Source organism: Centruroides sculpturatus, unplaced genomic scaffold (genome assembly GCF_000671375.1).
Source record: "Centruroides sculpturatus isolate CEXI.00-Female unplaced genomic scaffold, Cexi_2.0 scaffold1255, whole genome shotgun sequence".
In the NCBI taxonomy this organism is placed as follows: domain Eukaryota; kingdom Metazoa; phylum Arthropoda; class Arachnida; order Scorpiones; family Buthidae; genus Centruroides; species Centruroides sculpturatus.
Window position 1 is genome coordinate 143,060 of NW_019385385.1, and position 17,533 is coordinate 160,592.

Consider the following 17,533-nt stretch of genomic DNA (forward strand, 5'->3'; position numbering starts at 1 on the left):
TCATCTGTACCATAAGATAGTTGCAGAAAGTATGTAATCATTTATATCGCTTTCGTCACTACTTGTGTTCGACTGAATAATCATTTTTTCTACAACAGTTTCCGAAATCTCATTAAGTTTTGGCATTCATTGTTCTTTTTCTATATGTTCGATACATTTTCGATACATTTTGAAATAATGATAGTTATTGGAATGAATGGAAAACGAAACCAAAACATCATAGTGTGCATGACCGAAAACGTTTATTTTTAGTGATTCAGAGTGTGTAAATATTCATTAAAATAGCAATTTAACAAATATGAAATAATTACATTTATAATCATTGCTAAGTGACTAGAATTTCATTAATGATTTTATAAATAACGAAGAACTATTTTCTGCGGACGAATGAGAATGCAACGCGGTTTCTAATTGATGGACTTGGGTTTAAACCAATAAACAAAGGAAGGTGTGTCTTAGTTTGTTTACAATAGGTGCCAAGTTACGATAAATAGACTTGTATGATGACTTCAGTTTTCCGACCTTAGTGCTAAGCTGATAAAATTCATCATTTTCAATATTTATGACAACAGTTATTATTGATTTTCGATCGATCTTTGCTCGGTATAAGATACATCCAATACTTTGATTTTTATATCCTGTCCAAATGACGGTTTTTGAATTTTGTTACAAGAGGCTGTTTTTATTTTCTTCTCTTGTATTTCGACGCCTTTTTTTGGCAGTCTTTCGAAACAGCATCATTTTTTAGACCTGTTAGAAGATGTCGGAGTCACGCCAAAGCTCTCAAAAGATAAAGGTGGGTGGGCTTCTCAGTTTCAACTAGTGTAAAATGCTGCCTCCTTGCTGCTTTGTCTGCTCCAACTGTATTTTCTTGCTGAACTCCTGCGGCTTTATTCTCTGCTAAAATTTTACTTTCTATCTGCGTTCCTCAATTTTTCAGAGTTTAACTTTTTTCCATATGTTCAGTTTCTACGTTGTTCAGTTTCACCACAGGACATTACTACAACGTTGTTCAGGAATTCACAAAAAGAACTTCACCTATAGATAAAGAACATGATAACCAGAGCATTTTTAGTGATAGAAGTAATATTGCAATCATGAGCAAACATGCTTTTATTGTCAGAAAGTTACAGCGAATAAAATCTTATGTATAATTCACATTACATATTCTGCCCAATTTTTGAGGTTACATTCTTTATTATTCATTTCTTAGGTTACATTCTTTGTGGGCTTTTTGTTGTTTTTCAAATAAAATTTATGTTCCTGTAATTCATTTTTATTTATGTGCAATGTGTATGAAATGAAATTTGATAACATGCAAAAAAAATTCTAAGAAGATATTTTATATAGTTTATTTCATTACTTTCGTTGATTTCTTAGGTCCGTAACCAATATTCCATATATACAATGTATTTTTTACACGATTTTTTTACACGTAATTTCCGGGAACCAATCTATCGTGTAAAAACAGAATTGGGTGTGTATATATATATATATATATTGATATTTAAGTGTAAATAAAAGATATATATACATACTGTATATCTTTTCTTTACACTTTAAATTTCTCCGTAGTCTATCTATGGAGATTTCAGCGTAAATATTACTAGAGACGGTGAGATAGCAGTCCGCCATGAATCGAGGTCAAAATACAAGATGTCCGTTCAGTGAGGTCATCGCTTAGACACTGCAGTGCAACTTTAATAATAGATCTCGTAAACTGGTATTTTGCGTTCAATGATAATGTTGCAATTATAAACAAAATTTTGAATAATTTATTTATTTAAGCAGTTTCAGAGGTCGTTTTTATCATTGTACGTTTTCGTTATGAGTCTATTAGAATAGTGAGTAAAAGTGTATTTTGCATATTCAATATGAGTCTATGCTATTTTGCTTTTTAAAAAAATTTGTCCATCTGTACGTTTTAAGATCATATTGGATTCTTGGGCAAATTCGTGGCGATGCAACACAAAGGAATGAAGAATGGCATCAATATTCTTTACTCTAAGGAAGATATTTGTAGACTCTGTACTAAGACTAGTGAAATTAGTGTTATCAGTTGTAAGCTTCTGCAGGAAGCTTAGGTCTACAACTGATACAAAGATTTACGGACTTCTTACAGAAAAGTTCAACAAAATGAATCTAAACGATCAAAATTAGAAACAAAGTAGCAAAAAGTAGCATAAGATTTATTCCGAAGGGTTCTAGACTCAAATCCGGTAAAAATATGTTATCAGGAGTCTCTGAGCAGAAAAAAAATAACAATTGCTATCAAAACCAATTTCTAGTTATTCGTTTATAATAACACAAATTTCGATTTTAATCTAATATTAAAAACTAATGATGCAATTCGAATATTCGGTTACTATTCGGTATTCGGCTTATTCGGCCTATGTTCGCTATTCGGCCGAATAGCGAATACCTAAAAAAGGAGTAAGAAATAACAAAAACACAGTAAATTAATCATTTTGGTAACTTTTATTAATGCTGAACATACATTTCAAGTTCGAGAAAGCGCAATTTTTTGCTTATTTATGTAAAAGATCAAAGGAAAAGTAATATAACTAAGTTATTTTTTTAAGAGATCAAAAAAAGGTAACTAATCAAATGAAAACTACCCACTTATTATGTAGTTTAGTCATCTATATACTCGTATAGGCTATAAAAGAACAAATCCTGATAGGATAATTAACGCAGAGCCAAAACTACTGGTGCTAGAAACTTAAAAATTTGAGGGTGTATTCCTTTTGTAAAATTTATGCGTGTTAAGAAAAGATTTTACGAAATTCAACTCTAAAGGAGTGAAAAGGATAAAAAATTTGTATGAAAATTTTTACTGCGTAGGCACATTAGATCGAAACTTAGGTCATAAAATGGGGAAAAAAATAATTAATGATCTGTAAAGCGTTTTTATGAAATCATCCCTTATTATAAACTTGAAAATTAAATTAACTTTTTTGTTTCATTGTAAAAAGTTATTCATCATAACTGAAGTTCCAGACAGCTTGGTAGCCTAAACGGCCCCAGACTTTCGCCCGTGCACGCTGAGTGAGTTTCATTACAAGCGTTTGGCTTTCCGAAATCTATGAGAACAATTATTTGGCATTGGCGCCAATAAGCTGCCTCGACTTGTTTGATTATGTTATCAACTCAATTTCATATTTATTTTCACATTTTCACTTTGTGATCCTTCTCTGTTCTTTTTCCGTTATTTACACGTGTAGGTCATTTCATTGTTATCACATTTGATATCATCATTTATCACATACTGCCATGACGCTCATGTCTGTCCGCTACAACTATCAAGAATTAACGCGACTGGCGAAGCGTAGTGACAGCGGGCCAATAGAGAACAGAGTGCGCGATCTTTGCCATAACGCGGTTTGCGCGCCAATTTTAGTACATGCGTTAATCAAGCCTAATAGTTTAGCTGAATATTCGGTATTCGGCCTGAGGCCGAATATACTATTCGTTGCATCACTATTAATTAAAAACATTTAAGATAACTGGATGTTGGCGAGATTAAATGGATTAAAAGTGGCTTGTGTATTTGGAGAATTTGACAATGCTTTGATTAACAAATAAAAGTCCTTTTTCGTTTTAATGTGTGATTTAGAGGCTTCACTAGTCTCTCATTTCTATTCAATTAACAGCTTATTAGCGATAACCATAAATTTTGTGGTATTTTCTGGTTATAGTTACATATTGTGAATATTTTATTCGTAATTTCTATTAGTTAAAAATGAAAATAAGTTAAATTTTTAGATTACTTATAAATGAACGATTGTTTTCCATACGCATCGTCAGCCTTTTCGCTTGATCCGAAGAGTAAAATAGCACGTTTATTATTTCTTTATGGTACTGTCAACGTTGTTGAACTCGTTATAAATTAAATAAAATAATAGTAATGAGTGTGGTTTAAAATATAGTTTGGTTTTGTTATGGCAACGCAACAAAATTCAGCGGTCTGCCTAGGGAGATCTTTCTAAGGAAAACTAGCCCCTATTTAGGCGTTACAGACGCAGACTCCACGTGGCCAGCCCATCTGAGCGAGGCGCGAACCCACGACCGAACTCCCAGTGTTCAGGGAACGAAGACCGCTTGGCCACTTATGGGCCTAAATCAGAGTTAAAAAACATTTATTTGTGAAATGGTGTTGAATTACAAACTTTACATCTTATATTAAAAAATTAAGAAACAAATAAATATTATTAATAAAAAGAATTCAATTTTGTGGGCCCTTGGCACTTAGGGCCCACAGCTTAAGCTCTATTAGTTCCTATGTAAATCCGTCCCAGGATACATGATAAAATCCGGAAAACTCTACCTGGTCAACCCGTTGGTCGGGGACAAACCTCAAGGACTATATACTAGTTTAAAGTCCTTGGACAAACCTGCTACCAGTGTGCAGTAATTTTATCCACTCGGGCACTGGTGACCCGTTTCTTTTTATTTTTTATACTATAAATTATTATTTTACATATAAATTGACTAATTATTGAATATAAAATAGAACGATATTTGAAAATCGTCCTAAACGAATTTTCAATATTCGAATGTTCCAAAAATAGAAAAAATAAGTTAATGTAAGAGTAGACCTGAATTTGATCTATAAAGCAGTTCGAAAACATTTGTCCAATTATTAAATTTGTGCTGAAAAGTGGAAAGGTTGTTTGCATGATATTGTTTGATTATTTTTCTAATTTGAATTTCTTTTTTTTTATATGAGTATTTTTTAGACTTTTTACTAATCATATACTGTATGCAGTATAACAAATTAAGATTTTTTTTAACGAGTTAACGGGATGCCAGTTGTAACTTTAATTTGATGCGACAAAACCATCGTCCGCGAGGCCGGATGGCCCTAAGCGTCAAGGTGGCAGCCCACCTTGACAGGTCAAATAATCCCCAGGAATTTTTCGGGGAGGTGGTCTGTTCGGATACGTCGGGCCCCGTCCCTCACCACCCGGTCGCTCCATTGTGGGCCTGGCCGAATCCATAATGAGCCTACTATAAGAGGTCCTCTTAGTGCTCACAGGTCGGAAAGAGTATTAAAAAAAAAACATCGTCCGCGTCGCTCTGCGACTGTACCAGCTTCGAGTAGTCCATTTTGACTGTTTATGGAGTACAGTACTTGATGTTAAAACGTTTTAGGGGATGTGGGGACTAGCCAAGTTTTTAAGTTTAGAAATTCAAAGTGGGCACCTTTGTAGCTTGACAGATGTCAAAAAGAAACAATTTTCCAAGTGTTTTCCAGAATCTGAGACGTTGTTACAGAAACTTCTGTAAATCGTTCAAATCCGGAATTTTTCTATGATACATACAGTTTTTAATAAAGTTTCATAAAAAAATTCCAATGGTGTTACGTCTGTAGATCTAATTAGCCAGGCAGTTGGGCCTCCTCCGTCAATCTAACGTTCAGGAAAGTCTCTATCATCAAACTTCCATCGAAATGAAAGTGTGATGGAGCGTCATCTTGCCGAAATGTAAAAGTTAATGAAATTTTTGAAATAGTAAAGATCTGCAACATGTTAAGGTAAGTATGTCCTATCACTATGAGGTCTATTTAAAAAATGGCCAGATGATACCATTTTTGCGCATTCTTAACCGCTACATTGACTTTTAGTGGTTTTCTTTCATTTTCGATCAAAGATAAATAGATTTTGTTAGCTAGAATTCTCAGTATTCCAAATAAAAGTCAATTGTGTCTGTTAATTTTCCCACATAAATAAAAGATTAATTCATCATTTACGAACAACAGCTTAAGATAATTGGGATTGTCCGATCATCTCGGCAACAAAATCAGCACAGATTTCCTATCGGCCGCGATTAGTTTGCAAAAATACAATTAGTGGTCCTTTTTCCTTTTTAACTTTTTTCGCCCTGTGGAGGTACTAAGAAGGCCTCTTTTAGCAAGCCCATTATAAATTCGGCCATGCTCACAATGGGGCAACCGGGTGATGAGAGACGGGGCCCGGCGTATCCGGAGGTACCACCCTCGAAAAATTCCTGGGCATTATTTGACCCGTCCGGATTCCATCCCGTCTCCCAGAGCGGTAGGTTCCCACCTTGACCTCCCAGCCATGGTCAGAGTCGGTAGATTAACTGGTCTTTCGACTAATAGTTCAAACTTAGCTAGAGACAATATTTGCCGCTAGTCGGCGCCACTGTTAGCAGGAGATCGTTGTTCTTGCTAGGTATATACTGAAGTCAGTGANTTTCATTTAATATCATTTTCGAAATATAATAATCTCGACCTCGGAACAAAACTGCCGATAGGTGACATTTTCGGTACGAACTCAAAATTGTTTTTCTTGTGTTAATAAACATAGCGATTGGAATATGTTTTCGACATCACCTTTAACTAATTCAATGTTAAGAAATTGCAACTAAAAACAATCAGCTGGATAGAAAAATGAAACGGTGGAAACAATATTTTCATCGCGATTATATCTTTATTACGTGCTTTGTTAATAAAAACAATAATGATTTTTAATGGTAAGATCCTAAGATTCACATGTTTTGCTACAATATAAAATTGTCATATAAATTAAACACGTGTTTAATCACGTGTAAATATGTTAGTTTCAGAATATGTTCATGTATATATTGATAACTAGGGCATTGCTTTTATCTCAATCAAACAGATGAAATCAAACAATCTCAAGTTTTAAGTAAATTAAACATTATTGATTTAAATGTAAATAATATCAAATAGCTTTATTTTGATTTTTTAAAATTGTTGCATATGTTTTTAATTGTCCTTCAACAAGATCACTACTGACATACAGTGTAATTCATTAAATCTTTAAATAGAGCAGCAAGAATGGGTTTGCATTTGGTTTGCCTATTAACCAAATGCAAACCCATTCTTGCTTAATTGATTAATTGAGAGAATGAAATGCAACTTATATACAATAATAAATTATAAGTTAATTAAAACATATTTAGATATATCCATTTTGTAATAAATAACATTTGTAATTAAGTATAAGTGGATAAGCATATTTAAAAACTTTAATAATTTATTGTTGAGATATATTTATAAATTTAGAAGTTCCATATTTGAACATTCTTTGTTTTTGCATTTTGCATGCTTTGATATTTGCAGCTATTTTCTGCACTTGTAAAGCTTAAATTCATTTATTTGCAGGACTAACAAAAGTAATGAAACAATGGCTAAACAGATAATTATTTGATTTTTAATGTTTTTATCTTAAACTTATTCTGCTGCTAATTTTGTTGCTAATCATTTGATTGCATTAGTAAATAATATCTTGGTAGTTTCTTGAATTATTTTAGATAGGAATCTATGCAGCGAGTAAGGTTGTTTTATATTATTGATAGTATGCATTGAAATGTCAGCATTATGCTTTATGAAAAGTTTTTTTTATCCTAATAAATCAACAATGTCATCTAAATAAAAAGAACTCTAGTGAAAAAGTATTAGAAAGGCCAAGGAAAGTGAAGATCATTTATAAAAAAGTGCTAGATCATTTAGTTCATAGGGAGGGAAATTCAGTAGATATTGTTTATTCTTTCATTATCAATGAATCTATTGTGAGATACATACGAACAGAGAGAAAAAGTTTTAAAATACAGTAGCAAATTATTTTTAAGTGAAAATGTGTTTTTATTTTATAATCATACATTTTTTTTCCCTTAATTCTTTAGCCTTATTTTGATTTCTTTTTTCCTAACTTTATTCAATGTATTTCTCATTTCTATATTTGTAGTTTCTATATTCACATCAGTTTTAGAGAACATAGTGTTTGTAAATATGGAACTTATGTTATAAATTCAAGTGATTATGAAGTTAATGTATGATTTAAATATACAATACATAAACAATATATTAATTTCATTATCATTTTTATTTATCTAAAGTAAATAATTGTAATAAAGATTACTATAATAAAGTGAAATAATTTCTCAGTATATCATGTTGAAAAATTCTAATGATAAAATTTAAATAATGAATACAAAATAAACTATTCAGAGAACTAACCCAGCTGTTATCTCAGTTATTAGTAATAACTTATTACTGTTTATTTGAAATTCAAATTATGATTATCTATAGCATGTTCTATTTTGAAAATTAATAATATATTTGAAAAAAAAAAAACAGATTTTTTAAGTTTTTTAGTTATTTGATGTTGCTGAAACTTAAAAAAATTTCATGCAGGTGAATTAGTTTTTTGTAGTGAGAAAATTGTTCTCCATTATATGTTTGTTATAAAAATGCCACATAAAGATAAATTTAAGAATTGTAATATATACAGAAGTTAAGTGGAAAAATGGTATAAATAATAAAAATACTGCAAACATGTATTTTTGCCATAATTTCTTTATTTGCCATTTTTCATTTATATTATTAAATACTTAAATAACTGGTATTTTTTCTTAGAAAATCAAAAATTAGTTTACTTTATAATCATAATCATACTTATAAAAATGATGTAATTAGTTAATCTTATTTTTCCTTACAATAAGTATAGAAGCTTTACTTATTTTATATGATTTATCTTTTTAATAAAATTTTGTAGATTATTAAAAATTATTCTGCATTTTTACTATAATGTAAAAATTTTCTTATACAATTTCATTTATCAGTTTTAATTTCTTTTCTTTATATAGTGGTGAATTTGATGCAATATGTAAACTAAATGGAGTATTCTACAATTGAAAGTATGGAACTGTCAAGGTCACAACTTGAAACATATTCTGAAAAACCCTCTTTACCCCAGTATTCGACTGGTAGTTTAGCTCTTGGTCAGGAGTACAGCCATCTTCATAGTATTCTTGCAGATGGTGGAAATCAGTTTGGTGTATCATCACTTACATTTGATTTACAAGAAGATCTTCTTTGGATGGGAAATCAAGGAGTAATTATATTTTTGTTTTTTTATTTGTATAAAATTTATTTTATTTTAATTTGTTCAATGTTAATTTTTTTTCATTGTGTTAGAAATGCATTATTTAAAAATTTCTCTGTAGTTAGTCTTTAATATTTTAGAAAATAGCTATGAGCTATGCTAAATCATATTATTGAATACTAATACTAATGCTAACTATACTAATGCATATTAAACTATACTATTACACATAAATGCATGCATATGTATACTTAAACATAAATATATATATATTTATACTGTACTAATTTAATGAAGCTAGTGGTGCAGAATATATCTAATTTCACAAACAAGGTTTAGGGGAAATTAAAGCAGACTCAAGGAAATTTTCAGTAGAAAATTAATATTATGGCAATAGCTGCTAAAATGTTGTTGTAAAATGGAGCAGAGTCTTGGCTAAGTCTGTACACAATAATTGGGAATATCAAATGCAGGAAAGCATGTGTTTTAAAAGTGAATTGAAAGTTGCTTGCTTTGTTTTTAATCAGTTCAGTCACTTGTTACATTGCTGTCTACTTACATAGTTATGTACTTGCAGTAAGGAAAGTCAGTCTCCTTATTGAGCAGCAGTTTTGATTTTTACAAGAAACCAAAATAGTGTGTCTTGATTAAATAGCTAAATAGAAGTTATCATCATTTTGTAAATATTATTTTCCTTTATTTATCATCATTTTATATTTCATAAAGAAACCAAAATAGTGTGTCTTGATTAAATAGCTAAATAGTATTTATCATCATTTTGTAAATATTGGTAAAATATATATAAATATAAATATGATTAAGTCTTACCAGGTACGAGTTATACGTTATGAACTATGATTTACAAGTTATTTCCAACTTAAAAAAGGAAATGTCTTGGAACAACATATTAATAGTTTATCAATGTTAATATTTTTATGTCAGAAGCAGTTAACAAATCATATCAAAGAAAAGCAGTTCTTTGAAACAATTGTTTTAAAGAACTTTTATATCTTTTTGTTTTAATTTATTCAATGTATAACATAATGTATCTTTAATTTTATGTAATTGTCATCTTTGTTTTTGTATATCTTTGTTAATTTTGAGGTAGATATCAACTGTCCTTTAAGGCTGTGTACACACTAGGTGTTTTTAAACGCGCGTTAAACGCTTGTCGAACACCGAGCTAACGCGCGTTAGCGTTTAGCAGAGCGTGCACACTNTTTTTATATATATTTAATATTTGATATATTAATTTATGTTTAGTGTTTGACAGCAAATTATCCAGTAGGCCTATTTATTTGAATGATTGAATTTTCCAAACTATAATAATTATTAATTCATTTATAAATTGTTTTATCTTGTCTGCTAGTGTTTAATAATTTTTGTGGAAAATTTTTGATCCTGAAAATGTTCTGCACCTCTGAATTCAACTAACAATAACTATTTTATTTTGTTATTCTAAATCCAATTTTTGGAAATCATCCAATCTTTGAAAATAGATAAAAATTGAAATTATAAACACATAGATCAAAGTAATTTTAAGCATAAAAAGTACTATTATTTCAAATGTATAAATGTAAATTGTTCAAAACCTTATTTTCTGCTGGGTATATTATCAAGTATTGTAATTGTAAGAAATTTTCGTGTCGATTAATACTACTTAATTTCTTTTTAAATAAGAGAAGCTTGTTTGCCTCACTTGATGCCTCCTCTTTTACAGAATATAATAATAAAGCAGCGCTGCATTGATTCTTCTTTTAATAGAACAGTTACATTTCCAATTAGAAGCAATGTTATTTAACCTCTGTAATAGAACGTTAAAAAAAATTTAATAAGTTTAAAATCAATTTTTTTTAGTTTTACTACATTGTTACTAACTGGTTAACAAATTAATAAACAATATATAGGTGGAAACTATTTTTATATTGTTTACATGTAGATAGAAACTATGTTTTTGAGAATTCAGTAACAGGAAATCTTTTTAGATCTTGAAATTTATCTTCAACCATAACTTGAAAATGTTTTTTGGATTAACAGCAGAACTTAATTTTCCAGAAAGATGGAGCTTTGGCCCATTTTGGGTAATATAACAATGACTAAATTGGAAATTCAGCAATAACTGGTTCAGACATGCAGAGACAGTTACATGACCTCTGAGATCTCCAGACATTTTTCAGACTTTGACCCTTTTATGGGACAATTAAAATACCTCATATATGCTGAAATCTCTCAAAACTTAGACAAGTTAAAAGTTAAAATTACATTTGCAATCACGTAAATTCTCCAAAATGTTAATCAACAGTAGGCAAAGTTTCTCCCAGTGAATTGAACAATGCATTGCATGTGATAGAAGCCTGACTAAGTAGCTAAATTTTTTTAAATAACATTATTTCTTCCTTTCATTTTAAATAAATTTCAGTTTCTTTTACTTAAATATTAGTGTTTCAAGTAAAAACACACATATGTCAGTTTAACTGAAATTGATATAATTTGTATTATTTTGTGTAATTTTGTTAATTTACATAAATTATTTTTGTGAAAATTAAAGTCTTTTGTCTTTGGTTTGCAAAAATATTAAGAAAAATGTTATAAAGTAGTAATTAAAATAGATCATTAAATTTCAATATGCAAAATGTTTGATTGAGAAAAAGAACAATTTTTACCTGACATTGCTAATGTTGAGCGTCAGTGAACATTTGTTTATTTCATTACGTTTTATACTGTTTATGCATTTTATTATATTTATTTCAAAATTTCTTGTATGTTTCTGTTCTACTTATGGTATCTACCAATTGTAAAGTGATAAAGGTTAAAACCTTTTATCACTTTATGATTGAGTTTTATTGGATGTCTGAAGAGGGGAGGTGTTATGGAAACTTGGACTAACTAGGATAAGAGGAGAAGAAGGAGTAAAAATTTCAAGAAAAATGACATAATTTATGGACAGTCTCTTAGGACCATGTTCCTACTCACCCAAAAGACTTCTATTTTACAGGAATAGTGTTGATGCCAAAACAATGGAAGAAATGTCAGCATGTGGAGGGGAACCCTAGAGAAAGAAACATGAATTGGTGGCATATAGAGTTCCACTGCCATTACTAAAATTCTAAATAAAGGTTGAATTGTCCTTGTATATACAGTATTGATAAATATCAAACCAATTTTCAAATAATAAAAAAATTGATAAAAAAATTGGTTAACTGATTTAAGTTTAAAATCTGTTCATGTAACCTAACAGATACCTGTCATTCTCAGCCAGAATTTTTGCAAATTATGGGTTTCTATGAACTATAAAATGTATTCTTCATTTTCTTACAGATGCTATTTTTGAGTCAATTTGTGCAACCAGACCTATTTATTTATAACTAGCTAAGAATAGCTATCCAGCAATTGAGTTGTATCATTAGATCCAATGTTGTCAAGCTCCATATCCTTAAGAATTATAGTGGTGATTGGATATATATATGTATATATGTATGTATATATATATATATATATACAGTAGAGCCTCGATTATTCGACTCAATTGGGGACTGGGGTTGGTCGGATAATTGAAAAGTCGGGTAAGCGAAAAGTATGAAAAAATCCATTATTAGTGTAGTATATTATTATATCCCATGTAATTAGTATATTAATATATCGCTATTAACCTACTTCATGTTGAATTTTCATCGATGTTAAGCCTAACAAAAATTTTTTAAAATAATAATTGTCGCTATTGTATTGTTAAAAATTAGAAAATTAAGCCTCGTTTAAATACTGGCTCCCTTTCGTGGTCGAATACGTGTTGCCAGCTAAAACACGTAAAAATAATATTAAAGTAGCCAAGACATAGCCAAATATTGTAGCGCCACATCACTAGCGGACATTTGAAATTTGCCGACTAGGACGGTCGGTTAACCGAGGTGTCGGTTAATCGGGGTTCGGATAATTGAGGCTCTACTGTATATATAATTTGTTTTAAAAATTTCTATAAATTTTAAAACAAAATATTAATATATCCAAATTACGCGTTGTCACATGTCCAATGATATTGTGCTAAGTAGGGTTTCTCAAACGGGATCCCGGTTGTTTTTAACCCAGGAAATATCCCGGGAAATTTTTCTTATCCCAGGAAATCTCGCAAATTTTTTAAAAATTCACTTTTCTCTTATTTTGTGTAAAGGTTGAGAAAATTTTGCAAATAGAAAGTATAATTAACTCATAAAATGTCAGAATACATTTGTATTTATTAATTTTAAATCTACTTATTAGTTTTTTTAATTTTTGCTTGTTATGGCATTTCACAAATGGTCAATAATCAATACATAGCTTATTTGTGTCAGGACTCTCAATATTCTTTACCTGTAAAATCTGGAATAATTGTGCATACACTGTCTTAATTTTTAACCATGCTCAGTAGCTTCAATAACTGCATAATGCCAAGTTGTGCAAATTGGGCAAGGATACAAACGAGTACAAAGTCTGCAAGCATGAAGTTTTTCTTCATAACCTGATTATTAAAGACAAACAAACTGCCAAATTATTGGGCTATGATGTTTCTATTGAAGCAGTCGAGGTAGACAAATCAAGAATACTAGAGTGCAAAAGAAGTACTACAATGTCAAAAACAAAGTAGAAATCTTTCAGGATACAGGTGAAAAAACACATAACATCTGTCTTCTCTTAAATGCATTAAACACGATTCCAATCACATCAATTGAATTGGAAAAGTCATTCTCAGTAGCAAGACTTTTCATTATTAAAATAAGAAGTAGATTGAGTGATTGGAGTATTGACCATCTTTGCTTTTTAAAATCTTATTATAAAAATTTACAATAATATTTTGTGTTATGTTTTATTTAAAAAACAAAAAATAATTATATCATTTGATTTCATGATATAATTATTTTGGGATATAATTTTGTCCCAGGATTTTCCGGGATACCGGGAACAGTTCACTTGTATCCCGGAATCCCAGGAAATGAGAAACCCTAGTGCCAAGATTTTTCTTGGTAGAGAGAACAGGGTTTATGATTTTTTAGAGTTTTTGTAGATTATAAAGAATATTAGAAAATTTCCAAACTTTTAGGTATTCAAATCAATATTCATCATACAGTTATAAATCAAGACTCTACTATATTTTAAAAAAATTTTAGTTTATTTTGGCATCTTTTAATCTTTAATAGTAAATCATTAAATAGTAAATAGCAAATCAGAAGCATACAGTAATGTGCATTGGTACAAAATATTTAGCAGTCTGTAACATTCAGATTGCATATAACATGAACTTTTTTGAAAGTATAAAAACATTCAATAATCTGGTACAGGTATACCTCGCCTTACGTCGGTAATTGGTTCCAGGAAAACGACTTAAGTCGAATTTACTTGTCTCCGAATCTACTTGTCACTGGACTAAACCATAAATTACTATTCCCAGTTCTGTATTTTATTTATTAATGCATTTTTAATAATATATGGTTAATAAGAATCTATTTTAAGCTTACAAACAAATAAATTTTAGTTTTTAATAGAGTACAGAAAAAAGTAATCTAAATTTACGAATGCATGTACTGTACTGTAAATACAGTACATACTTGTAAATGTATATATTTTAATATCATTTTATGTGCTTTAAATGCTTTTCTAGTGATATTACGACTTCAATATTTGTGGAGGACGGACGTAAAGTCGAATAAAATGACTTAAACTTGATTTTTATTTTTCCGTATACTTTTTTGACAAACGACGTATAATCGGGAACGACGTAACTCGAAACGACGTAAGTCGAGGTATAACTGTATTTTCTAAAGTCCAGCATCAACAAATTTACTGTACATGAAATATTTGGTTTGCAAACTGTAACTTTTTAAAAGTTACAGTTTGCAAATTAAACAGCTAGAGTTTTAGGGCTATTCTTAGGCATAGTTAAATTAAATTAAATTTATTAATATAATATCATTAACTATGGTCTAAAAATAGACTATAGCTGTTTGTTTATTTATTAGGCTGTCATTTCTATTTGTTATATATATATATATTAATGTTTTCTTTGAAAAATTAAGAGTAAAGAAAAAATAGCTCAGTTTTTACGATTTTAAATTGTAAATTGTAAATCTAAAAGTTTCATAAAGCAATAAATTTATTCTCTTTGAAAAAGTATAGTATATTAACTGTTGTTTTAATTTTACAAATAGGGGCATATAACATCTTATTATGGATCAGCACTGCAAAAATATACATCATTTCAAGTTCATACAACTAACGAAATACGTGAAATGATAACAGTTGATACTGGTATTTTATCTCTAACATGTAATTATATGAGATTGTCATCAAGAAGAGGTTTAGCAATTTTTGGACATAGGTAATAATAATTTTTAATTAATTAATTAATAATTAATAATAATAATAATAATAATAATAATAATAATAATAACTGTCTTGCCAGTCATCACATTACTGTGGTGAGAGAGCTTGATAATTCTGATGAACGACAGAGCTTTGTTGGATGAAGCATCTGTTCCTGGTAGAGTTGCCCATGTCGGTGAGGTCTGTGGGGAAGGAATGAAGCCAAGAGTGGCTGAACTCACATCTGTGGAATTTATCGGGATAACAAGATCCAAGTATAATACTAACTCAGATGTCATCTGGGTTAACAAGGTCCTTGTAACAATCACACTCATGAGTTAGGTTGAGGCTTACATTTGAAACATATGTCACAGTCTTCTTTGGTTACCAATGATGAAAGCATTGGTCCAAGTATGGCTACTGTAATATCCACATCAGTTGTGGGAAATCAGCCTAACTTTGATATTTCTGAGACAATCTAGCCACAGACCACTAAGGCAAGTAAATCACACCAATAGATGAAATGAACAAGTTTATCATCTGTACTTGTTACATCATCACAAAACTCAAAAAGACATAACAGCATACAGAGGGTGATTTGCTAATTGTGACTCACTTTTTCACTTAGTTTCTTTCACGAAGCACCTGTTGATGAATTGTCTTTTTCTGCTTGATGTGTTCTCCATCTTGTTGACTCAAAGCATGACATTGCCGTTTCCATGATTTGAAGACCTGCTTGTAAGTTTCGATTGATACTGATGACCATTCCTGTTAAATTACTTTCCAAACTCCATCTAATGTTGTACCCGTACAAAAAAAGAGACATTGCTTCGGGAAGCCAAATCCATGGGGCTGATGTCAAGTGCTTTTTTGGTGGGTATGTCCTCTGCAGGAATGTGGTTCATTTCACTGTCAGCCTTCAACTTCTGGAGATAAGCAGTTGTATATATATCTGTGACTAGACACTTTGTCATGGTGAAGAGTCACTTTGGCTTCTTCTCCAGGATACAGCTTTGGAATCTCACATTCTAAATATGGTTTAAAAATGTTCTCTACATAGTAATTAGTGTTAACTTTTCCAGTTTTTGACACTCTGAAAAGATAAAGTGTTCCCTGGCCCATCATTCCTCCAACAATCATAAATTCTTCAGGCCATCTTTCATGACATTTGACAAGACATTCTTCTGGCACTTCCTGTCTGCATGTACAGAATTTTTTGAGTTTCATTGCAATCAAAGTATATATACACTTCATCTAGGGTGGCCATGTACTGACTTTTTCCTCCAGCCAGATGCTTCTCATAGAGCTTCCTTACATTAGTCTTTCAGTTCTGTTTGTGCACAGATGCATTTTTTCTTTGTAGCTGCTTGTAGATCTTCATGTATAATGGTGTTAACTGTGAACTGAGATATATCCAGATGTTTTGTTTTGCTTTGGTCCTCTGGCTAGGTGGATATTTTTTTTTTAATCATTTCCTTAACTTTCCTTATCTTATCCTTACTGCAAGATTTGCGAGCCCTTGGGAATATTGGGTGTAACTCACCAGAAGATAGAAACTCTTTTGTATCCATTTTACTGATCGTTTTTCATCTACTTGTATCATTTCTAAGTCTTCTCCTCTTTACTCATTGAGTATATTTAATGACACTTAAAAGAATCGAGTTAATGAGTTATTCAATGTGATGAACACTTGCTTGTCGCTTTTTCATTTTTTTACCAAGAACTCTGATAAATGTAGACTGGAAAACTTTAATTTCATTCTTCTTAAGGGATTTTTTGACAGTGAGGGATGAAAGATCTTCTTCGTAAAGAAGTTTGATGTGCATGTCAACTTCGCTAGCAACTGCTGCCTCCATTTTTAGAAAAATCAAACTCAAACATTCTTAGAATGCAAAGAAAAGTGACATCTACCAGTTTTCAAAATTTGATTTATATTCAACAAGTAGAACAAAAGATATATGATCATGAATTTTGAGTCATAATTAGCAAATCACCCTCTGTACAGACAACAGTTACATCACATGTTTTCATAACAATATTCTCATCTCACAGTCACTGTACAAAGGGTTGTTGATCAAAAAATAACAATTATACATAACAACCTTATTCCACAAACAGCATTAGAACATATCAAACAACAAATTGCAGAACAATTACATCAACATACAAATTTTTCCAACATCAACAACAATCACATAATCCTTTAAGATCATCAAGATGCATGCACTGACAATATCATTGTTACCACCATTATTATCTCTGATGCTGACAATATCAACATTTCTTCATTTCCAGAAATAGATTCAGGTTTAATTCATACTCTCTCT

General features: G+C 30.5%; 1 protein-coding gene across 1 annotated transcript in view; it reads left to right on the forward strand.

Moving 5' to 3' along the window:
• The first annotated feature begins 6,254 nt into the window (after nucleotides 1-6,254).
• The window catches only part of LOC111638395 (PAN2-PAN3 deadenylation complex catalytic subunit PAN2-like), a 77,256-nt gene continuing 65,977 nt past the window's right edge, over nucleotides 6,255-17,533 (forward strand). The window contains exons 1-3 of the mRNA XM_023384099.1: nucleotides 6,255-6,498; nucleotides 8,638-8,885; nucleotides 15,053-15,222. Of these exons, the coding sequence (XP_023239867.1) occupies nucleotides 8,667-8,885; nucleotides 15,053-15,222 (389 nt within the window). The 5' untranslated portion in view covers nucleotides 6,255-6,498; nucleotides 8,638-8,666. The remainder of the gene's footprint in view (nucleotides 6,499-8,637; nucleotides 8,886-15,052; nucleotides 15,223-17,533) is intronic.